The sequence below is a fragment of the Symsagittifera roscoffensis genome, chromosome 7, assembly GCF_963678635.1.
Source record: "Symsagittifera roscoffensis chromosome 7, txSymRosc1.1, whole genome shotgun sequence".
Classification (NCBI taxonomy): Eukaryota; Metazoa; Xenacoelomorpha; order Acoela; family Convolutidae; genus Symsagittifera; species Symsagittifera roscoffensis.
The window spans coordinates 21204500-21229226 of NC_087068.1; the positions used below are offsets into that span (position 1 = coordinate 21204500).

The window sequence follows — 24727 nt, forward strand, 5'->3', positions numbered from 1 at the left end:
AATTAAAATTTAGCGTGAACAAATTTTTTAAGACTTTTTATGAAAAAAAAGCTGCAAGACCTACGTTCATTTCTCTTAAACATCGGAATCTGTCAAAAATTTTAGTGACTAGGCTACTAGTCACCAGCAAAAACAATCTCATATACAAGATACAGAATGCAGAAAAATAAACTATGATTTAGATACAATTTAAATCGACGAAATCCGTTACGGGAAAAATTTGACTCCGTCTCTATCGATTATTTCCGCCTTGCGAGACGCTTCTAGGGTCTTCAAACTAGCCAAGATGAGACTGTCATCTAGTCCATAGAACTCCTCTTCTGTAGTCTCGACTCCATTGGTCAGTTCGAATATCGTGCAAACGGTGTTCAGTCGCGCTGTTCTCTGAGCCCACTCGTACAAAATTGTTCCCCACTAAAATCATCAAAGCTTATATTGCAAAAAAAATAACCAAGCACTTGAAAGATAACCAAAACTGCTCGTAATAATCCAACTTCCCATAAAGTGGACTCAAGTTTTTGTCAAAAGAAAAATTTGATAAAGCTATAAATTTAGAGAACGAACTTTCTTAGAGTTTATGAAGCATGATTTAGTCTGGTGGATATTTAATGGATCAATTAGCTTACCTGAATTCAAATCCCGATTTTCGAACTAATTTCAAACCTTGAACACGCCGCAATTTTCTATATAGTAAGAATATGATTTCTAAGGCCAAAATTGGCCAGAATAAGAAACCACAGTAACATTAAAAAGTATCATTAAAATATTTCGACACAGACGCGAAGCTGAGCTTCGCAAACACTAGCGAGAAAACGACAAAAAAGCAGCTCTTTAAAGTGAAATAAGAAAAACAAGACTGCTTGTATATCAGGGCAAAGCCATTAATGTTCCGACAGTCCCTTAATCCATATACCCGTTTTTGGGGGAAAATATTGAAACTAGAAAATTTGGACAAAATCAAACACGAAGTGCAAAAGTTTGAGTTGTACGAAATTAATACGACCGATTAGCTAGCCTCAATTCAATTTGGAACAATTCTTTTGTGCGGGATAATTAGCCAAGCATAAATAAATCGAGTTCCGCTCTCAGTTTTATGAATAAAATCTTCACCACGCGCATTAAATAGACCAGAGCATGGCCAAATTGGCAATTTTCAAACTCCCAAATCCCTGATCGGAGGTAAAATATCTTTTTATAATTGATTTCAGGGAGTCAATATTGTTAATGCGGTATAAAAATTTCTTGTCAAAAATTATTATTTCGATCACCGAAAATTGACTGAATAAAAACATTAATATTCCCAAGCATAAATAATCCGTTTTCTGCAAAAGTCGGAACAATTAGAATAAAGCCTCAAATTAGTAAGACGCGGACGCTTACCGATCGACGAACACTAGCCGCAAAAAAGCAGAGAACAGATGTTATGAAATTTCCAATAAAACAGCTCGTGATTATAGCTAACTGCCACTAAATTGAGCACCTATATTTGCGAGTTAGGTTGGGAAAAAAGTAGGTTCGAACAAATACGCGCTATGCTCATCAACGTAATCAAAACAGAAAAATATATATTTTAATTTATCGAAATATTTAAGAAGTGGCAAATCTGCAGCCGTTAAGTCTCCTCATGCATTTCTTGAAAGCAAGCACTATTTGTAGTAAAAATGTACAAGTAGTTCAACATAGATATGAAAAATCTTCGCTAAATTTACCGCTATTTCCTAATTTTGTGGACATCAATACAAACTTTTCAATTTTTGGAAGCGAATCATATGTTTAAATAAGGCTTTCAAATGATAAGATACCACAAAAAACGCTTTCTTGAGATTGTTTCTACGAGCTTTCTTTTCTTGACAAAAAAACTGAAGGAAAAGCTACAGTTTATTCCAATAATTTTGTGACATGGTAGGAATAAAAATTAGTCCCAAGTATATTTCGTTTCTTTTTTTGGAAAACAATACAATTAGTACATATGATGCTAAAAAGAAACTATGAGTTTGACTGTGACCGAACTCCTAGGATGAAAATTGCACAACCATGAAATTTTTCATGTATGAGCCTGTCGACTCGAGGAGTGCCAATGGTTATTTGTTTTTGAGCAAAAGAGGGAGGGCTGGATAAAAGGAGTTAGTGACATCTAAATTTATTTTGCAATTCATTTCTTTTAGGTGTCAAGAATTGAGCCCGTTTTTTTTGAATAATTTCATTTAGTTTTCAATTAAAATGGGCCCTAAGCTCAATGTTAATGAAAGTTTCTGAACCATAAAAAATGGGATAAATGTGCACTTTTTTTCATTCGCACTTCCTTGTCATTTAGTCCTTTTTGTCATTAAGTATCATTTTTTGAACAAGCTTAGCTTTTACTTATCTAACCGGCATATGCAGTAGCGTGCCCCGCGTCAATTCTGCTAGCCAAACTATTCCAAAGGGTCCCGTTTGGTATAACTTCACGAGATCCATTTTGGGCTAGCAAACATGAAGAAAAAAAAACTTCTAAAAGCGCCTTTAGCGCCATTAAAACTAATTTTGAGGGGGAGCGCGCGCCCAAACAAGGCATTTTTTTGGTCAAATTTTTTTAAAAAGTGCTCAAAACGTCATTTTCTATTTAAAAAAAACTGCGTTTTTTTCAAAAAAAAATTGCGGCGCAGAAAATTTTTGACAAAGTAGGGTCCTTACAGTTTTTTCAGAGAGCTCGGAAAATCAAACTGGTCGACCTAAAAAACGGACCACAAATTTTTTTCATTTTTTATGTATCTTTATATGTAGAGTAGAAGTATGTTTATTTGATACTTAACGCACAATTCGACATTGTTTTTCAGGCACATTGCTTAGCTCAAGAATAATGCAAATATCAGTGTACAACAGTAAAAAGATTTTTGTTTTTGTTATTTAGGGCCAGTGAACTAAAATATGATAGTAAATTTGATATGTTATTGTTTTCGAGATTAACTACCGGGTTACAAATGGTCAAGCAGGTATTAACATCCTTACATTGAACAAACAAATTGAACTTCGCATCCGTGAACAACTATTTGAAATTACAGGGCTCAATAATGTGACCTATTAACAAGAAATAAATTCGTTTGTTACGCTATTCCTCTTGATCGGCTGAGCAAAACACGAAAATATGCATCCTCATAGGCGAATTTACCGAAAGCCTTGGATCTGTTGGAAAACGAGTTTACAATCTTGCTTCTGAAATCAACACAGAGGCGAAGCTGTAGTTCGTGTGCACAAGCAAAAAAAAAAGAGCAAAGGGAGACTCTAAGCAGCAGGAAAATACCAAGAATCGAAAAAAATTTCGCCGACTACGGGATTCAAATCCTGAGCCTCTAGATTAGGAAGCATTTGTCTTTTTGACTGAGACACCTGTCCTAGCTGCCGTATATAGTTTACACAATATCTAATACTAAACACCAGGCGCTCAAGCACCTGCTACAAAATCGCTTCCCATTGAAATTGAGCACAAAAGTTGAGCACAAATTTATGAGAGTTAGTTTATTAACTCGTATTATAACACTAACGTTTACTTGAGTAAGCAGCTAAAACTTGAGCGACATTAAATATCAAGTTTTACTTTACAAAAAAGATACGAATAGGTCTTATCACTAAGCTAATAAGACTAAAAGGCTATATTTGACAATTTATTCCAGCTTATCAAATTTCAACTAACCTGATCAGGTGTCCTCCAAATTATAGTAAAGTGTGTTTTCTTCTTATCCCTCCAGTGTAAATTGCCTCTCTTTCTTAACGTCTCCAACACAAAAATCAAATCATCGTTTGAGAGCTTTCTATTGATCGACTTATTACAGAACAGTTCACTGGTCTGCGCTTCTGTCACGTCAAAAGTAAATATTTTCTTCTGCTTGCAGAACGTTAGGATTAAAGAGCACCAGGCTTCTAATTGTTTCTTACGAGTTTCTAAATTGGGCTGGAGAGTGAAAAAAGGCGGGAACGAATACTGCCAGGGCCATTCAAAAGCCATAAGCTCATCTGAAAAAAAACTTAAATTAATGAAAAAAAACTCAGATTTGAAATAAATTTTCTGAAATTCTTTTAAATTTTAAAATATTTAACAAAAGATTTGGAAACTTTAAAATAGTTAAAGAAAATAGAATCTCAACAGTCATTTGAATTTATCGGGACTGAAAAGACCAAAGTATTTTGAACCAGCTTGACTGGCAATGTGCACTTTTTTCGCCATCAGGAGAAACCTAAACCTGAATGATAAAATCTTCCCCCTGGCTAATTCTTTCAAAGCGTACCCTTGTTCAGTGGTATTCGGAATCTCATAAATTGCACCTAGACCGTCAGCTACATCTTCGCTTGATTGATATATATCTTCCGCAACTGGACCAGAGGTAATATAAACTTTATGATGCCCATCCTTGGATTTTTTGAAATCGATTATTTCCAAACGACTAAGAGACAGAACCTCCGATGTGAATGGCGCACAGCTGAGGATATGAGGACTCTTCGACACTTTTTCGAGATTCCTGCTGGATAAGTTGAGGTTCGGAGCAAAGTAAGTAGCTGAAGGGTATGAAATAAGTTTGTGAAACGGGGTCACTCTCTCATCGAAGAAGAAAATATCCTCTTCCGGGACTAAACTTCCTTCTGGTTCAGATCTAAAATGATCAATACCACAAACGCTAATAACAGAAGTATTAATTCAACACCAAAAACAAAGTTTAGAGTAGTTGATAAATAAATGGAGAACCTTGGCTCTCTTACATCAACAAATTGGTTGACCGAAGAAAAATAGACGAAATGTAAAAAAAAAACTTTCATTCATATGAGTTCAGTCAACTGATAAAAACAAGACCTTTGATTTTGATTAAGGAAAGAACGATCATTGATTTTGAAAACCAAAATGCTTATTTACTCGTTTTTATGAGCATGCGACTTATCCACGTATAGCGAACAAGTCCTCGCAACCTCTGCCCAGCTCCGTCCCTGATACACGCCTGACTTCAAACTGGGGTCAAACATAACCCTCAAAATAGCTCGATCAAAGCCCACTTCTACGTCCACTATATTCAATTCTTTGTTTTTAATCGCATATTCTCTGGCCAAATTGTGCGCCACTACTAAAACTGAAGTATGCGCTCGTGCAATTGCAAGTCGTCTTTCAACGTCCACCTGCATTCTGAAGCTCAGCCCTTCCACAGACTCGGTGTCTGATAAGCACTTGAAGGTCCCATGGTGGATCAGTAGGTCATTTAGACATTCGACCCGTTCGATTTGGAATTCGTAGTCATCAGACACCAGAGTTCCACTGTCCGATACGCTCCTGAGTGTACAAAATATTAAACAAAAACTTTTTATTGATTACTAAGATGTTGTTAAAAAGAATTCATAACCTCATGGCTACTGGTTTAGAAATAAAACAAAAATAAATTGCTTCCAATCTAGGGTTACCATTATTATAACAAGGTTATCATTAACTGGTTTACAAATATGTAGATTGAGAGGACGCCACAAGAACCTCTTTTCGGGCGCCTCAAGTCAGAAAAAAGATAACTTTTGCATCTGCAGTTTCTCTGTTTTTATGCTTATATAGTATAGAACATAGTCAGCAGACAATTGGAAAAGAATCAATGAACGCAATTAAGCAAAAAAAAATTTACTTATTTTTGGATAAAATCTCAACTTTCGAATTTCGAAGAAAAAAAGATGACCTTTAAGCTCTTGGAAATTCTAGAACATAGATGATTGGCACTTTTCCGATACAACTAAACAAATTTGAGAAAACTGGATGAATAGGTAAATTTTTATTTTGCTGGAAAAACTGAAAATTGAATTCCGTTTTCGAAACTAAAAGTCGATCATGTTTTTCGACACTTTTTAACTTTCGCTGTTCGATTGTAGAGTGTGCCTTTCTTGCAACAAAGTAATGAACTGAACTTAGAAAAAAATCAGAAGTCAAACAACGAAAAATTGAATTCGAACCTAAATAAATTTCAGGGCTGTTCCTGAATAAAAAAACTGAAAAACATCGCGATTTATATAAGAGTCTGAACTACATTCATCGACTCTTAAGAGAATAGAAGAATAAGAAAGAGAAGATTTGTAAGAAAAGCTGTTTACGATAAAAAGTATAGTTCCCGATTGCAAGACACTTGCTCTCGCAAGAATAATTAGAGCACTTTAATACTTTTTCAGAAAACGAAAACACCATCACTAATACCTTTATCACTATGTTCATCGACTTCTAATAAAGTTTACATTTGATGGTATTTTTGCTAGATTTCGCCTTTTCTACCGAGCTATCTCGTCATCTTTTATGGAGTCCCTAAATTCATCTACTTTGGTATCTCCTGAGAATTTCAGTCAACAATTTCAATTCCTTATGCAGAAAAATATGTACTTAAAATATCTAATTTTTTGCTCTTCCGTCGCAAACTGACTCGTTTTTGCGTTTGTGAAATATTATTTTGACGATATGTTTAATTTTCATTTCAAAAGATGTGATTGATGAGATTAAGTGCTAGCATATACAAGTTTTTCATATTGCAGAACTGACTGAGCGCAAGCGTTGTACGCTATGATTATTGGTTTTGAGGACAAGTATTTGCGAATTTGATAAAAGAGTCCACAGAACTGAAGCATGCGATTTTCTAATTTTTTGATGTGGTTATGAATTATTAGATTGGAATCCGGATAAACGCCTTAACAGTTGCTGCTTAAGAAGTTGATGAACTGGCCCTCTAGAACCAAAACAATAGAGATTAATCAGAAGTATAGAGTGATCTACTGTATCAAATGCTTTCTTTAAGTCAAGGAAAGTGCACTGGGTTAGGGTGTCTTGATTGTCTATGTCCTTCTATATGATTTCAATTAGGGGTCACAATTGCGTCTACAGCTGACCGTTTGTTACGAAACTAAATTATTTAATGGAAAGGAGATAAAAATTTGGAAACTTTTCATATGATGATATTATTAACTTTTCGAATATCGTTCCTATTATTGAATTTGATGTTTATCGAATTAGTGAAATTGGTTGAAATATGGAGTTTTTTTAATCTCCATGTTTATAGATTTGCACTGTTTTTCTTAATTTCAAGCTTTTTGGGAAAATACCAGAAAAAACTTTCATTAAAAATCAGTTCGAATGGCTCCATTCTAATCAATTCTTAAATGTTTTAGGGAGAGGATAAGTGATCACGTAGTTTCAGCACGTTTTTTCGTGTCATAAACTATGCTTAGAGACTCATCGTAAAAGATAAGCGACACATTGAAAATATCGAAGCATTGAAATGATATTAGAGACTGGATTGAATAAAAAAGCCACTGGATAGCCAGTTCCTGTGCAAGTAGCTCAGAAAAATCCAAACCGAAAAAAAAACAAAAAAATTGGAGAGAAATTTGCGTAGAAAAAAATAAATGGCTTCAGTAAACAAAATTCATTGTTGCAATTTGACTCATTCGAAAATAAATTGAATCAACGTTTTTTCCACACACATTTTAAAAAAGATTATTTTTTTTGAAGATTACGTGACGGGGAAGTGTTAGATAAAACTTTAAAAACTGCTTATTTAAATTCGGTGATAAAAACTTCGGTGATAAAAACATATCAGAACTCTTAACTAATATCATAAGCTAGAACTTAACTTCCTAAGACGTCAATTTGAAATTTGAACACGCTTGACCCTTAAAATAATTCTTGGAGCTGAAGAGCTTCAATCAAATTTAGATAAAAACAAAAATTGGAAGTAACAAACAATCTAACTTTAACTCAAACTCTCCACTAAGCTTGTGAAAATAGCTGAAAACTCCATAACATACCCTGCCTTGGCTGGAAAGAAACACGTTTTATCCAGTACAATAGATGCGAAACCATCCTTCGCTTTACTTTGAACAACTCTTTCTCTCTGCTTAATCGCTAAAATCTTAACACCTTCCAACGACAAGTCTTTCCTGATCAGCACCGAATGTGACTCAACTCCATTTTTCGCCATGAAAGATTTGAACTCGGGATAAACGGGAATCAGATCGGGAATGAAAGAGGGCGTAGATGCAAACTGAGGGTTCTGAACAGCAGTATAAGACTGAATCTTTACGATGTCATGAGTGGAAAACTTTATTCCCTTTTCTCTGCATAACAAACGCGCAACCTCCAACGGTAAACCATGTGTCTCATATAACTTCCTTACTCTATCCAAATTGAAACTTTTTTGAGAAATTTGTTTTTTAAATATTTCTTCTGCGCTGTACAAACTTTTCCGCGATTTTAAGTCTTCCCCAACTAGCTCTTCTATAGTGCATTCTTGATTTGCACCTATTTCGGGGAAGCTATCGCTGTATGTATCTGCCATTATATTCACAATTTTCTCCCAATCGAGACGTTCGATTTGGAGAATGCGCTCTGCAAACCAGATTGATCTTTTCATCAGCTGTTTGAGTGCGGGTCCCCGGCCGCCGGAAGAGAATGATGCACCGTCTGAAATGAGGAACATGTCTTGGATTATTTATCAATCCAACTTAGATTGATCTGAACTTAGGCATCATAGCTCAGCGAATTAGTGAAAATAATAATAACATTGGCGTACCTGTAATAGCTACACTCAAACACCTCATATGATCCAACAGTGTCTGAAAAGCTTGCTTGTCTACATCTTCACAATCAAGGAACTTCATCTTTTTCCCGTTTGCGTTTTCAAAATATTCAGTAAGTGGGGTGAATAATGAAGTCTCGTAGTTCGAATTCTTTCCCTCCAATACTTTCACTAGTCGTTCGAAACCTGACGGTAATCCATAATTATTGACACTTTTCTTGATGAGCAATATTATTAAAACTTTTAGTTTTTGTTCATCATAAATCAGCGAAAAGAAAACATAGCCAACAAACATTTGGAAAACTGTCAATGAACTCAAAATCGAAAAACAATGATTGATAAAAAAAAAATTCGATTTCGGGGTTTTCAAAGAACAAACATATAATCTTGAGCTTGATGCTCTTTGCATTTCCAGAATATTTCATGATCGTAAGCTGGGTGATCAATAGATAAGTTTTTATACCGCTGGAATCTCTGTAAAATCAAACCCTCTTTCGAAACCAAAAATTAACAAGGATAGCCGGTTACTGAGCAAGTAGCACAGAATGTTCCGACCATAGGAAAAAAATACTATAAATGTTTTTTTTTCATACTAGTGTCGTTTTTTTTCTGCGAGGAGTGATAAAAAGATCTGAACGAAAAATTGAAACTTAGGAATATTCGACAGTCATAGTAAATTAGTCAAAAATTGTAGAAAAATGACTAAGAAAACAAAAACTAATATAGAAAAAAAATTTTAAAAAATTAGGCAAAAATTGTAGAAAAATGACTAAGAAAACAAAAAATAAAAATCAAAAAGAACTAAAACGCACCCGAATACAAAGTTCCTACCCATTTTCAGCGCTCGGAACAAAAACTAAAACACGCCCCAATATAAAGTTCCCCCCATTTTCAATGGTCGGAATAATTAACTTTTTTCGCGATCATATTTTGCCTTCCGTTCAGTAAATGAATTCAGGTTAAGCTTGAAAAAAGTCAAACCTCGGAAAATCAAATCTAGACCCGACATTCATTGGCACTTAAGAAACCACAAGCAAACGATGAAATTTAGGACCAAAATTCTAAAAATTACATTAAAAACATTTTAACTTTGAAGAAAATCTTTGAGAACTAAAACATTTATTTTTTTTGACGAAAAGTGACAATAAAACGGTTAACTGACTCTGCAGCCATACAGACCCATTCCAGTGTCGACGTGGTTTTGGGAGAGGGGCACCAAGTTGCCACTGTCCGCTTGGCGGTTATAATTAATCATCACTATATTCCAGATCTCCTCCAGCTCATCAATATGCTTCACGTAGAAATACTCTCGATCATGCATGACTCCATTTATATCATAGTAGATCTCTGTACAAGTTCCACAAGGTCCCGAAGCACCCATCGCCCAAAAATTATCTGTCATAGGTGGCCTAACAAAGTCCTTCATTGGCAGGTGTCCACGCACTATTTGAGTAATTGGGACTCCAAGAGATATCCAGATATCCCTCACTGTCAAGTCCGGCTGTAAGTTGTTACCTCCGCCGAAGTAAGTGAAAAACAATTTTTCAAATGGCAATTTGTAGTGATTTACTAGAAGGTCCAACGCCATGTGACATGCTTTTTCAGCCGGGTAGTCCCCAAAAGACCAATTACCGAGCATCTCAAAAAACGTGTGATGGTTACCATCTTTACCCACGACGTCTAAATCGTTGTGCTTTCCGCTAATCCGCACGCACTTTTGAGAGTTCACAGCTCTTTTCAAACCCGGGTAATCTGGATGTTGTTGCCCCAAGAAGAGGTTTTTGAACTGGAACATTCCGGCGTTGACAAAGAGACATGATTTGTCATGGAATGAAGGCACAACGGGTGACGATGGCACGTGAGTGTGACCGTGTTTAGTAAAGTAGTCAATGAATGTCTTGCGGATGGTTCGGTAAGACATAAAGAGTTCAAATACATTTACGATTATGTCAAATCACATCATCTGAAAGCAGAGAGTACTTCAGTTCTGCCAAAATAGATGAAAAAAAAAAAAAAAAAAAAAGAAAAATCGAAATCAGATCCAGAAGCGCTGATATAACGGATCAAACGAAGAGAACACTTTAAAACTCAGTTCAATAACTGGCTTCATTATTATAAATCACTCCATCTGACCAGTTACCATTGAGACACTATAAGGGAAAAAAATCGGAAAAAACTTATTAATTTTTCTTTTTGAGAGTGAGGCACAGCTATATATGAAACAAAGTTTTATACAGAGGCGAAGCTGCGCTTTGCAAACACAAGCGAGGAAAATGCAAAAAATTGAGCTCTAAACAGACAAAACGAAGTCAAATAAGGAAAAGAATAAACATACACCTTGCAAAAAAAATTGTCGAGATTAGAAGTATCACGTTTTCACATCTGCTTCACGACCACTTGTATTTTTAATAACACTAGTCACCAATAAAGCAGCTACAGTTTGTATTGAATTGCATCAAAAATTAGACCAAAAAAAAATAAAACTATTTAGATGTTCCGATTAGAAAATCCGACCTGTTGATTAGGAGTCTCACGTCCTCGCATCTGCGCCACGGTCGCTTGGAAATGAACTAGTGGCCCAGCTAACGCTGGATCTACCTGTTCTAACCTTTTTAATCATATATTGTACTGAGACGGAAAAGCGTAATTTTCAAAATTTCAAAAAATGGACTTTACGCTAAACCCTTGTGTTTCTCTGCTCAAGTAGGGAATTAGCCGCTTATTTATAGGAGAGAACTACTACCCGCTTTCAAATATAGCCTTTATCTCAGGCTTGGCTGGTAAGGTTTCGACAAAAAAATCCAAAAATTGATCAAAATTTCCTAAATCCATAAACTTTTCTTTATTAAAGCATGAGAATAATCTCTGGTTTCTACACCCTGATTTTCAGATTGAAGATTTCCGCACCCTGATTTTTTAGCTTGAACTCTTAAAATCAGATCTGGCTAGTTTTTGAGAAAAGTGATGAAACCTTTTTTTAAAAAATTCGGTAAACATATAACAAGGAATTTTTCCGAAGTCCATATCAGCTTTAGTACAAAAAATAACAGGATAAAACAAATTACGCAGGGAGAATTTAAGCCACATTATGTTATTTTTAATGAACTATCACTCTCAGAATCAGCGAATTAGTTTCTGAAAAAAGAATAACTGTCCAAAAAACACGTTTTCAACGGGCATATATATATATATATATATATATATACATATCAAAACGCAAGGGCATAATCGCTTACGTAAGTAAGATTTGCAGTTCTTTCAGCTAATTTTGTTACTTAGTTTCAAAATCTAACCCAATTAGAGAAAACTAGGTCATAGGTAATTCTTTCAACCTGCAGGGATAAAATTAGAATCCAACAAGCGCGTTTTTTGTAGCCAATTTGTTACTGGAGAGTGATATTTGTTTTTCATTTTAAAACGATTTAAGCAAACAACTTAAAACGAACTCAAAGATTTAACCGACATTGAAGTGAAGGAAAATTCAATTCGATCAAATCTTCGCTAAATTAAGTTCAATAGCAAAAATAAAATATTTTAAGCTATAATTTTCAACTTTTTTTTGCTCCGACCATTGAAAACGGGGAGAAGGGAAGATCCTCATAAATTCTTTTGCTTGAAATCTTCATTTCAGATTTGTGCATTAAATATTTGAGAACATCAAAAAATTCAAAACAAATAGGCCAAAATTCCCCTACTGAAAATTTCTAAGGCCGTAAAACGTGAGGTAAAACGAAAAAAGACTAGCAAAATAAGGAGGCACAACGAGGAGCAACCGGTTTTTCTATTCGTACCATTTTTGTGCGAAACAGTAGTTTTTGAGAAGAAATGAAATTTCTGCGAGAAGTGCAAAATTTTTCCAAAGCGTCGCAGAAAAAAAACGAAAAACAACAAATCCCATACATTTTTCATAATACATGCAAATATGACCTAACACTGGCCAAAAACAAAGCAGCAACATATGCCAATGAATTGTTTATGCTTAAATAAGCTTAAGTATGAATAAATTAAAATATACCATAATTGCCACCAAATGAGCATTTTATTTGCGACTTAGGTTAGAAACAAACTCTCCATAATAATACACTACATTTCGCATTTGAGAAAATGGGTAAATAAAATTAAATACTTGCATAAATTTTTAACAATATTCACTCGCTTTACTAACTGGAGCTAATTGAAGCAGACTGCATTAAGTAGAAGCATAAATTTTCGAATAACTTCAATAACGTAAATTCAACTAATTCTCAAATGTTTTCAATTATTACATATTTTATTCAACCAGGGCTAATATTTAAAGGGCCTTGGGCCTAGCGTTGGTTCTCGGCAGACAATTTTGATTAGGAATATAAGCTGAAAATATCGTTGATGTATGCTGGAATGTTTTAATTCAAGTTGAGTGACTATATCACAAAAAAGCCATATTGCAAAGTTAAATAATTGTTTGAGTATCAAATAAGAACGGTAAAAATGCCTGGACAGCTAAAAAAAATAAAACATAGCGAACAGACAGTTGGCGAGGAGTCATTGAACGCAAAGAAAGAGCAAACACAATTGATTTAATTTTTGAAAATTCAATCGAACTTCATACCAACAAATGCGACCTTGAAGCTCTTTGAAATTCAAGAGCAATATAAAATTGAGACTTTTTTTTAAAATAACCCAATTTGAGAAAACTGGATTTCTAGGAAAAATTTATATTCAGCTCAAAAATCTTGAAAAATTCCACTTTTGAAACCAGAAATCGATCACGTTTTTTCCTGCCATTTCAGCTTTCATAATTGGAGAGTGCATTTTGCCTACCTTCTAGCAAAGGACCTTGAATTGAACTCAAAAAGTGCATATATACCTAAGGGCATTCATATGTGCATATATAAATCTGAACGCACTTCTTTTTCATAGCATTTAAAGAAACCCTGAAAAAAAAAATGAAAAAAAAAGTCATCGCGACGTTTATAAGAGTCTGAACTACGTTCATCGACTCTTAATTAACAAAAGTAAATCAAAAAAACAACTTAATAATTGCATCCATTTTCACAAGCGTCCAAAAGAAAGTTCTTTCAGCTAATTTTGTTACTTACTTTCAAAATCTAACCCAATTAGAGAAAACTAGGTCATAGGTAATTCTTTCAACCTGCAGGGATAGAATAGTACAAAAAGTTTGAAAAAACGGTCAAAAAATCAAATATTTGACTTTTCTGAGGGTCATAAGTTTTTGTGTGAATTTGAGCGTTACCACTAATGCAAGGGAGATCCCCACAACCCGTACGTTCTATTGAAACTAAATCTCAGATTTTGGAGAGTAGTTTTTGAGAAAAGTAAAAAAGAAAAAACATTAAAAAACCAAAACCAAAACATATATTGCCTTCATAATTAACCTTGTAAAAAAATTTCGTTCAACCATAAAATTGATGCTTGTGTGGTGGCGGAAAAGGAAAAAACCGACTTCCTAATGAAAAAAAAACATAACTAACAGACAGTGTTGAAAAGACAAAGCAGAAAACAAAATCATTTCTTTGAATAATATATGGCCAAAAGGCTCTGAAACCAATTTATGAATGACATTGTTTTGATGAATTAACCCAATTTGAAAAATCTGGATCAACAGCTTAAGCTTTTGTTCCACAGGGAAACCCGAAAATTTTTATCCTTTTTCGAAACTAGGAGCACATCACGTTTTTCGTGAGCTTTACACTTGCTGTTCGATAGTGGAGTTTGCCTTCCTTTTAAGAAAAGAACTGAACGAACTGAAAAAGAAATCAAAATTCAAATCGCAAAAATCAAATTTGAGCCTGAACTAATTTCAGGAAAATCGTCGAGACGTATAGAGTCTTCGCTCATCGGCTCTTAAAAAAACGAAAGAAAAACGCATCTAATAAAAATTTGAATACGCACTTCAAGCTACGCAACGAACTATATGCAATAAAAAATTTTGATCAAATCTTTTTTTTTTAAATCTCAGAGTCCCCTATATAGTTTGACAAGTATAAAATGATTTGAAATTAAATTGGACTATACAAACTAAAGCAGAAAATGTTTCGAAACTAAGCTTTGTCTAAATTACAAATATTCACAAATATGCAGCTACAACACAAAACTCAACTTCAATTGTAGTAATTTGTCATCAGGGCTTCTAAAAAATCAGTCACTATTTTATGTAATGATCAAGGAATTGGACTGAGATCCTACACACGAAACGTTGAAATTAGCGATCACCTCCCGCATATTGGCTTTCGAACTTTTTTCTTTCAGCACATTTGAAATAAAGTAAGCTCTCTCTGCCTCTGAGCTTTGAGTGGCCGAATATTTGCTCTTGGCGAGACAATTTTTCAGCTCACATTCAAGTCCCGGTCCATAATTACTACTCAGCTGAACTAGAATATTCGCGTAAGCGTCTAGACCATTGATGTTTGAAACCATTCCTGTTATGGCATCGCAAATGTTTTCCACGATGAACGGCATTCCTTCGATGCAACATTTCTGCATGTTGGCTAAACTTTGATTAGTTGCTGAAAGCTTTACAAATTCTGTCAACGCTGAAATGCAGTTCCGAAAAGCTAACGACTCTTGTCTGTTCATATTTAAAGACAAAATCTGAAAAACTGAAAACAGCAAGTCGTCATCGGATCCAATCGAATTTTGAAAAATCATTGACTCTTGACGCTCTTTCAAAAGGTCTCCAATCCAGTAGAAAAGCTCAGCCAGGAAATCCGGATCTGCATAAAAATGAGCAGACTGGTTGTTTGAGTCATTACACAGAGCGTTTTTTGTGATCAGCTGAAAAGACTGTTGGATCACAGAACATGCAGTTTGGACATCGGGCAGGAGGTTTTGTGTAGTAAAGATATGTAGCAGACTTGTAGGATGAGATAGACCTTCCGAGGGACAGGATAGGAACTTCATGGCGTAAAAGCATATTTGAGAACTGGCTGGGGTTATTCTGTGTCTGATGTTGTAGTATGTGCGCTTGTAGAGACTGCAAACGTCGTTCACAACCACTTCTTTACTTAAACAGAAATCGGAATTGACTTTCATGACAAAATTGACTTTCATGACAAAATGACCGATGAAAAAAGATTCAACCAATCTGCGTCCTTTAAAAAGTCTGATTTACCAGCTTAATTCGAATACTGAATATCTGATCTTTGGATACTGAATTCTGATTGGCTAAAAAATATTATTTTCTGACATTCGGTATTAGATTCTAACCAAAACAAGGATGACCAGTTTCTGTGCAAAAAGCACAGAGGGTTATGTTCACGCTGATTTATGATTTATACAAAATAAAGAAAGATTTGAATAATAGCTAAAAATAACTTTAACTTTACAGAAGAAATTATTTTGGAGTTCAGCCTCTATTCAGAAAGTGTCTAACTGAGTCCAAAACAAGAAAGTATTCAGACCATTTTTTTTGACGCTACATTAATCAAATATTAAAAACAATGCCAATCGAAGATTGGAAAAGAGTAATGAACGCAAGTAAACATAAAAATAACACTGACTTAGTTGAAAAAATCTCAACCTTCGAATTTCAAAGAAAAAATAGATGATGCCCTTAAAGCTGTTTGAATTTTTAGAACAATTTATGATTGATGCTTTTTTGATAACAGAACCCAACTAGAGAAAACTGGATCAATAGGTGAAATTTTTATTCCGATTGAAATCTTTAAATTAAATTCCACTTTCGAAACTAGAAACCGTTCACGTTTTTTCGCGCCAAATCCACGTTCGTATTTGGAGAGTTCTATTTATGTCACCTTCAGCAGATGAATTTCAATTGAACTCAAAAAATGCATATATACCTAAGTGCATTCAAAAATGCATCAATATGTATGAATGCACAACTATAGTTATTAGACTTTTCCTAAAAAAAAACAAAAAAAAGATCAGCAAGATCTATATAAGTCTTCACTACATTAATTACTCTTAAACTGTGAAATCAAAAAATATATATATTTCTATTTGCGATAACGAACACATTCTAAGAATGATATGGTAAGTATTCATTTCTTTTCTGAATTTCGTCAATTGGATGTTATTTGTCGAAGTAAGCGAGACAATTTTTTCATGGAGAGGCCATGAAGCAGGCTCAAGCGTTTTTGGTTTCTCTCAAGTCAAACTAAATCAAAAATGTAGATTCATGCAAAGTTTGGTATTAAACTTCTGGCTGAGGAAAAACACACCCGATTATAAAGTTTCTCTTTATGTTCGTTAGTACTAATAATTGCAGGTTTTGGCACTAACTTTGGATATCTATCCATTAATAATTTGATCACTGGATCAATCTCTTGTAACAACACAATACATGCATCCACTTCATTGCCAGGCCTAGTCCACCCGACCCCAGCTCCCGAATCACTCTCCCCGTCGTCATCCTCCGTAGGGCCACACTCTATACTCGCCACCAGTTGTGTTGTCAAAGTAATCCATATATGAGCAGCTGCTATGGCTGCGTTAGTGTGTACTTGGATAAAAACATGATCAGTTGTGTTGCTTTCATTGATGTCTGAGTTCAAAAATTTCAGCAAGCGTTCAGTGTGCGGCTTCAGCAGATCTTCTGTAATTTTTAGAATCTGGAATAAGAAAGCAAGTTATGAGCATTATACGTCATACGTAGCTGCAACAGGGTGACCAAATGGAATCAAAAGATACCAACTAAACTGTCCCCTAAACCAACAAACAAAAATTTGGTTTCAAAAAATGTTTAAAACATGGGATCTAATTTCAGCAAGCATCTAGTTTCATCTTCTTCATGGGAACAATCAGAATGTCGGAAAATTAGAAATCTCAAGAGAAAACAGCTGTTTAATCTACCAAAAAGAAATGAACTTCAAGGTATAAATTCTGCCTTGTTTGGACAACTATAAATTTTGATTCTTTTTAGAGGGGTGGGGATTCTTTAGTAGACACTTTAGAGAGGGGGATTTAAGTAGTTCCAAAACATGGAGCGTAAAATGTTAGATGAAATCTCATCAATAAGAGATACAATACATTCTACTATTCCTAAAATCTCAGAGAAAAAATGAACAGATTAATCAGAGCAGATGACAATTCCTTCCATCATTATCAAATTAAGTTGATTGTCTACACTTGGATTTCAAAAATTTCAAACAAAGCTAACAGAAGGTTGGAAAAGTTTACAAAAAGTCGAAGCAGAGCTTCGCATCCTTTGCGATACAAAGCAAAAGTATCATAGCAAGCTAGTGAATAAAAAATGAGACGGAAATTAAAAAGAGGTTCAGAAAAACAGTCGAAAAACATGATCATCAGTATTAAATAAGCTTTTAGAATTTACCGAGCGGTCACTAAGCCAACAACAAGTAAGTAGACGCCCAGTGAGTCGAAAACAAAGAAAATGCCTCAAGAAACAGTTTTTTTTTTAAATTTTTGACCAATTCAGTTTAAAACTTTGGAATCTTGCAATACAAACTACCTGAATTGTTCGAAAAATATTTCATTTTTGCCTTTGAAGCGACACAAATATAGGCAACTAAGCCGATAAGACAAAGGCCGAAAATATTTAGTCCGAATAAGCGACACAAATTAAGGCAACTAAGCCGATAAGACAAAGGCCGAAAATATTTAGTCCGAATAAGTGGAAAAAAAGAACATATACAACGTCAGGGCTCTTAATTATACAAATTACATGAATAAATAATATAACACTTGCATCTAGGATAAAAACTGCTGACACCACAAAAATTCTGCGATGTGGCAACTAAACCGACCAAACATAAGCAGACAAACGAAAGTCCGCCAGTTCAATTTTTCCCAAAAACATTTTCAATTTGATACACAATGAAAAAAAAACAAGGTACGGAAGGGAGTCGAAACCCAGAAAACGGCGTATGAGGCAATCGCGTTCACACCCGATAAGTGGGAAGAAGTCTCGTGCTAAGGATCAGTAATATAGCAAGGAAGAAAAGCAAGCAAGATTTGTAAGAAAAGTTTTAACGGGAAAAAAATCTAGTTCCCGATGACAAGTTGGCGATGGCGATTTAAAATAATCTGAAGAAAGCCTTAGAACTTGTGCATATTCGACAATCACAAAAAAATGGCAAAGTGGGCAACCGTTTTTGTGGAAAAATGATAAGAAAAAAGAAACATGAAAAAATTCAAAACTGTAACACCCAAAACGGCTCGAAGTTTACAAGAGTTAAAATAAAGCTTAACGGCTTATCCTTCAATAAGCCTGCTCGCTCGCATTACTCGCTCAAAATTGTACTGAGACTGAAAATTTGTGAAGCTATTTTCTCGATACTGAGAAAAAGTTTGGAAATTTTTTTATATTTATTTCAAAATCAGGGCTAAAAGGGCTTTAATTTGATATATCACTCTAACCATTCCGACGATTTTTCGACGATTTTTCTGGCGAAGCATACAGAGTTTGAAAACTTCTGAAATGGGATTTTAATATGTATACTGTTCAAGAAACAGTTAGCTTTATTTTCGGTTCGATCGATGAATGAAAAAAGCATCAACAGTGTTAACTTTTTACTGTCAAATGTCAAAGCACATGACATTATACTGCTGATGGAACCTACAGTTTCAAACGCGCCCTCAAAAGTAAAGGTCTGAGAAAGTTCATTAACCCTTTGAAAGAGTATACATCATGCAAACCTCTTTATTCTGAAGAGAACTGATAGATTTTCCGACAGCGTACACTAAGTTCTCCAAGATTGTCAACTTGGGCAACGGATGCAGATACAACAGAGGTTTCACTTTCTCAAAAATATTCACAGCTAAAGGGTGCAACTCATCAACACTAGCCGCTGCAACTTCTTTCAATGCCATTGCTGCATGCGAAGATACCTCCTCTCCCAGTTCCAATGAACTTGTCAGACTGTTAATGACGTAATTTAGTACATTCACATCTGAGTTAACTTCAAGCGCAGTTTGTTCACACATCCACAGAGCCAATTGGCCAATTAAATCGCAGCAACTCTCCATTACTTTTGGATGTGATGTCATAATTTGTGGGAACGTTTTGAGAATAGGTGTTGCTATAATTGAGCAATCAATCGCCTCGCCCAAATTACTACACCCACTAAGGAGAAACAATGGAGCTTCTATGAGTTGCCATTGCAAGGTTCCACCGTTATTAGCACCCATTTGGCTTAAGGATGAAAAATATATCTGAGTCAAGACACTAGCGGTCGGTACAACTCCTAGCAGCGATTGGAAACTAGATATGAAATCATTGCAATCTATTCTGTAGCACCTCAATTGTTCCAGTTCGTCTGAGCTCCAATCTTTTGTCATTTGTTCCGGAGGGTATTGGCATTTCCTGCATAGCACCACTATTAGCTGTGAGAAGAGGTTGATAAGGTTGCCACAATGACTAGTAAGAGATTGCATTACATTGGGATCCAAGGAGTTCTGATCGGCCAAAGAAGCCAGACAAACTGGAAGGTCTTCCTGGAGAAAAAAAAACATTGATAATACCTGTATTCATTTCTGCGTACAAATAAGTTTCTATTTTGTTTGGATTGTAAAAGCATAGGCAATATCCATTTCAATAGGTAATTTTACTGCAGCTCGTCTTTCTGGAGGTTGTAGGTTTAAATCTCTCACGACAAAAAGCCTGAGTCAAACGACAAAACAATGAAGACAAGCTAGAACACCTCGTTTTCTGACACACGATAAAAGATCTCTTTCTAAAAAGTAAGAAGCCTCGTCGTTTAAAAAAATCAAATAAAGGTTTTGATACCTCATTAATTTAATTAATTCGAACAAAGTTTTTTAAAAAAATGTTGCTCCTGAAATTTATTCTAAGAATGTTATCACGAAAATTCAAAAATTTGGGATTATCGTATTTTCAGCTCTAATTTATGAAATGACCTAACCTCGAAAACGAAACTTTTAGTCCAAACTAGCAAGCCTAGCCGAGTCACTTTTTGGTAAGTGCCAGCCCTCGTTTTTAGGCATCGGCTCAAAAGGGTTCCCAGTGTCTGAGAGACTTGGGACTTCTATTTTTGGCAATAGACACAAGTTGATACCCTATTGGGAAAAAAAACTTCGTATTCAGTCCGAAAAACTGATTTTAAACGCTCCAAGAATCAAAAGTGGAATCCAGAGGTGGTTTTTTCGGTCAATTTTTTTTATCCGATCCAACGCGCGTGTTTTTTTTGTCAATTCCTACTACAAAAAAAAACATCATTTTTGCTTTATTTATTTTAAATTCAGTTGCTTCCTTCATCATTGTCACTTTAGAGGCTAGTAAACGAATGGTTTTTCGCAATTTTTTTTAATTGCGACAAAGCATTCAAAACTCATACATTATTGTGAGTTGTTGGGAGAAGGGTACTCAAGTTGCTACTTTTCAAGTTGCAACAAACCGCAGTAAGCTATAAAGCCTTCAAAAAAGTTTATAAATTCTCTAAAAAAATGACAAAATTTTCAAATTTTCCGATTTTTGTCGCAAATTTGGGACTCAATATCTCTGTCAAAAAACAAGATACTAAGCTAACACTGTGCCAGTAGATAATTAAAGCATAGCTTCCTTTTGGATTTTGTGCTGTCTTCGACCAAAAAAGTTATGGACCTCCAAAAAAGACAAAAATCTCGAATTTCCTGATTCAGGGCCTTTTTTGAAGGCTCATAACTTTGCAAAAAATGGTCCGATGTTCATAAGACTGGTTTTAAGGACACTCCATAGGTTGTTAAAACTTTACAAAGAATCAAAAAATCAATTTAAGCACTCAAAAAATATTGGTCTTTAAACTTGGTTCTGAGTGAAAATCGAAAATTTTTTTGACAACTTTGGTAGGCCATAACTTAACAAAAAAAGTTTGACTGACTCAAAAAAATTGCGAGGGTGTGCGGCATGGTATGGAAAATGATTGGCTTCAATTTTTTGCCAATTTGAGCATATGAAAAAAAAATTACAAACCTTCAAAAATACCAAAAAATAGCGATTCAGGGCCATTTTTGAAGGCTTCTAACTTTGCAAAAAAATATCCGATTTCCACAAAATTTTTATCTAAGTCAACCCAAAAGCTTTTCAGGCTGTGGAAGGGGCAGATTTTCATTTTGAGTAACACCATTAATTTAAGGAACCTGAGAGTGCTGATAAGTAGATAGAGAGTGTTGAAAAATCATAAATCTGAGCTGCCTTTCTCCTTCGGGTTTTCTCTTTTTCAAAAAAATTTTCGCTGTCGTTTTCTAAGTTCGATGCTCAAATCACTTTTCGTTTCAAAATTTTCTTTCAATTTTCACAAACACCATTAAAATATCATAAGCTTTTCGTTTAAAGTATAGAAATGCGGCGTATGAATGGACTACTTAGTAAAACCGTTTTTTGTCCAAATAATATTCAAAGAAAATCAAGTATGAGTAGGAAGGGCTTAGTTGGGAAGTCAACTGTTGAATGACGAAAGCCAAGTCAAGTTATCGAATCAACCAATTTTATAATTGAAAATAAAAACACTCCACTTGTTATTTCAGAAGATATCTTCGGATTTGAAATGGCGGTGAGAAGATTACGAAAAAGGTTTGAGAAATAATCGGAAGACGAATACCTTGATTGCGATCCCCCTGGCAAAATCAAAATTGAATACTTTAATGACTTGAAAGGGAAAGGACTGGTGGCGCAGCAGGATTTTGAGAAAGGCGACTTCCTACTATTTTAAAGACGGCAACGCATTACAAAATTTGAGTACGAACAGCGAAAGTTCATTGGAGACAATGAGTATGATTTTGTCTCTACAACCCACAACTTGTATATTGACGCAACAAGCAGCGACAGTGGAATAGCTCGCTATATAAATGATAGTATACCGTCCCTAGCGAATGCAATCCCGAAGCTTTATGTCGACAAGCAATCAGTGAAACAGATTAAGTTCATTGCCCTACGACCGATAAAGACAGGCGAAGAAGCCACCTATGATTACGGGGGGAGTATATGCCATGGAGAGAAGAAAATTCAAAGGACACAAAAAATCAAACTTCTTCCCAGACAGCATCTTTGCCATCGCCACCACCCCTCCTACCAACCCGAAAGAAGACTCGACAACAACGGCACTCTTAGACACTGAGTCAATTCCGGTTGATATCATCAGCAAGAGCGATGAGAGAAACGATGAAGCAAACAACACACCCAAAGGAGGTGAGGAAGAGCCCCAACCTTTGTTCCTTAATAAGAACTATAAAACGGTGACGAGAATCGTGACTAAAGAAAATCCCCAGGACGAGCTGCCGCACACAAGTGAAAAGCCAGTTACAAGAGGTAAAATTGAGGAGGAGGGTACTGTCTTCACATGCTCAAGTTATAAATTCCCCATGATTTACATTGAAGAGATGGTGAATCATCAAATACAGTGCTCAGAAAACCTTTTAAGGGAAAGACACCCATCATTCAAGGAAAACGAAAGCACTTTTTCGTCACATGTCTCGTTTCCAAGACATGAAAAAGCTCTTGCAAGGGGTGCACTGTCAGGCACCATTACCAGGCTCAACGTACATGATCGTCCAGTTTGACGAAGAAACCCTAGAGATGGGCGAGCAATTCACTCAGTCCTTGAATAAACTCAGGGACCCCTTGGCTCACATCTCAGACGAAGACCTCCCCCAAGAAGAAGAGGCGAATCTTTTTTTGAAGCTGACGAAGCTTCCGATACTGATCATGCTAATCGAAAAAAGACTACTAGCAAGAAGAGCGGGGAAAAAGCGTTAGGCGAAGAAAACGAAGAAGAAGAAAGAAAGCAGTCATTCTGAGTCCGTTGTGACTCTATGTTTGATAGAAAATCACGCCACAGACCCCAGTCCGAGTCTCAGAAGCAGGAAACAAATCACAAACTAGAGTGGATCACAATCGAAAATGTCTGGCAGCTTCAAGAATCCATTTTGAAGAAAGCTGTGGTTGAAAAAAAATTCGGATTAGAAAACCGATACCTGACAAAGAAAACCTTCAATTAGAAGAAAATTTTAGATAAATATCAAAAAATGAGAGAGAGAAATCGGAACCGGACGAAGCAGTACATTTAACAAGTCAAATCTAAAGGGTAAAACTCGAAGGCTGCGAGAGATGGTCATTTGTACAGAAGGCATAAAAATTGACGACTGGATCAAAATATATCCTAGAGTGCTTGCATCAAAGTCGCTGCTAAACCTTTTTGATGAACCCTGACAAATTCGTAGATCAAATTTTGGTTGACCAAGTTCGAAGTTTCCAAAAAAAATCATTTTGAACGTTTGCGCAGCAAAGCTAAATCATTGCGAGAATTAGAGAAAGGATCTGGTAGAAGCCGAAGACAAGTAAACAAGTCACTACCTGAGCCGAAAAATCTTCTAGTTCTTCGAGCAACAATAGTTAGTTTCCTTGAACAGGAATTGACAAAGAGACATTCTCAGATGTATCAGTGAAGCTGTTCAAAAAAATTACTTTCAGCTTGATGGCTCCACTAACTTTCCGAAATTCTGCGAGAAGTGGAACAAAAAGCTTGTTCAGAACGAAGTACTTGGACAACCGTCACCACTAAAAAGATCTAGAGCTTTATATCACCGAATTGGCTCCCAAGTGCTACACAATCTGAAGAAGGGACCAGGCGAGAGAGCCAAGATTGCGGAAATTCAGAAGCTACTCCGGAAAACGCACAAGAACTTCAACTGCGAGGGAGTTAAATGCCAACCTGTCACAGACCAATAGATGAAGTTACTTGACCAATTTGCCAAGCTTCGCATCCACATGAAGAGTGAACATGTGTTTTTGTTTGCGCCATTGAGGCCCACTGAGACACATGACGATTTTGATCAGAAAAGCTACGGGAACAACTGGGCGAGACCTTTGCCAAAGCAACATGGTTCCACAAACATGATCCTTAATTCAACCCTCTATCGAAAGCTATCGGCGTCAATCTGGAAGGAAAAAATTAACAGCAAACTTCACAGAGAGGTACTAAATAAGCACACAGGCCACACAGCTGCAACTGCTGAGAGCTGGTATGAAATCGCCACCGACAAAGAACGAAATGCAGCTGTGGCCAGCCATTATACCGAACTGGCGCTCTATAGTGAAGGACCGAGCACTAGTCCGTTCGGATTTGACACTCAACCTCCCAGAGCTCTTGAAACAATACCAGAAGGTCCTGAAGAACCCCCTTGAAGCAACGAAGCCAGTGAGCTGGAGTATGCTTGCCATTCCGAGCAAAATGAGGAAGAATCTGGCAGTTACCTCA

General features: G+C 35.7%; 4 protein-coding genes across 4 annotated transcripts in view; 1 reads left to right on the plus strand and 3 right to left on the minus strand.

Moving 5' to 3' along the window:
- LOC134852172 (ras-related protein ORAB-1-like) overlaps positions 1-24727 on the plus strand; it is a 245776-nt gene that overhangs the window by 13229 nt on the left and 207820 nt on the right. The gene's annotated exons all lie outside the window — the stretch shown is intronic.
- LOC134851100 (vacuolar protein-sorting-associated protein 25-like) lies at positions 155-3986 on the minus strand. The gene is made up of 2 exons (XM_063867030.1): positions 3671-3986; positions 155-414 (listed from the first exon to the last, which is right to left on the minus strand). The coding sequence occupies exons 1-2, from the start codon at positions 3980-3982 to the stop codon at positions 208-210; spliced, it is 519 nt and encodes a 172-aa protein (XP_063723100.1). The 5' UTR covers positions 3983-3986; the 3' UTR covers positions 155-207.
- Positions 4122-10514, minus strand: LOC134851439 (alanine--tRNA ligase, cytoplasmic-like). Its single transcript, XM_063867515.1, has 5 exons — positions 9735-10514; positions 8550-8741; positions 7786-8440; positions 4883-5290; positions 4122-4625 (listed from the first exon to the last, which is right to left on the minus strand). Exons 1-5 carry the CDS (start codon positions 10474-10476, stop codon positions 4124-4126), a joined length of 2499 nt encoding a protein of 832 aa, XP_063723585.1. The 5' UTR covers positions 10477-10514; the 3' UTR covers positions 4122-4123.
- The window catches only part of LOC134851678 (importin-13-like), a 29699-nt gene continuing 19500 nt past the window's right edge, over positions 14529-24727 (minus strand). The window contains exons 4-6 of the mRNA XM_063867862.1: positions 19173-19970; positions 16797-17125; positions 14529-15558 (exon numbers count right to left, since the gene is read on the minus strand). Coding sequence (XP_063723932.1) covers positions 14706-15558; positions 16797-17125; positions 19173-19970 — 1980 coding nt within the window. The 3' untranslated portion in view covers positions 14529-14705. The remainder of the gene's footprint in view (positions 15559-16796; positions 17126-19172; positions 19971-24727) is intronic.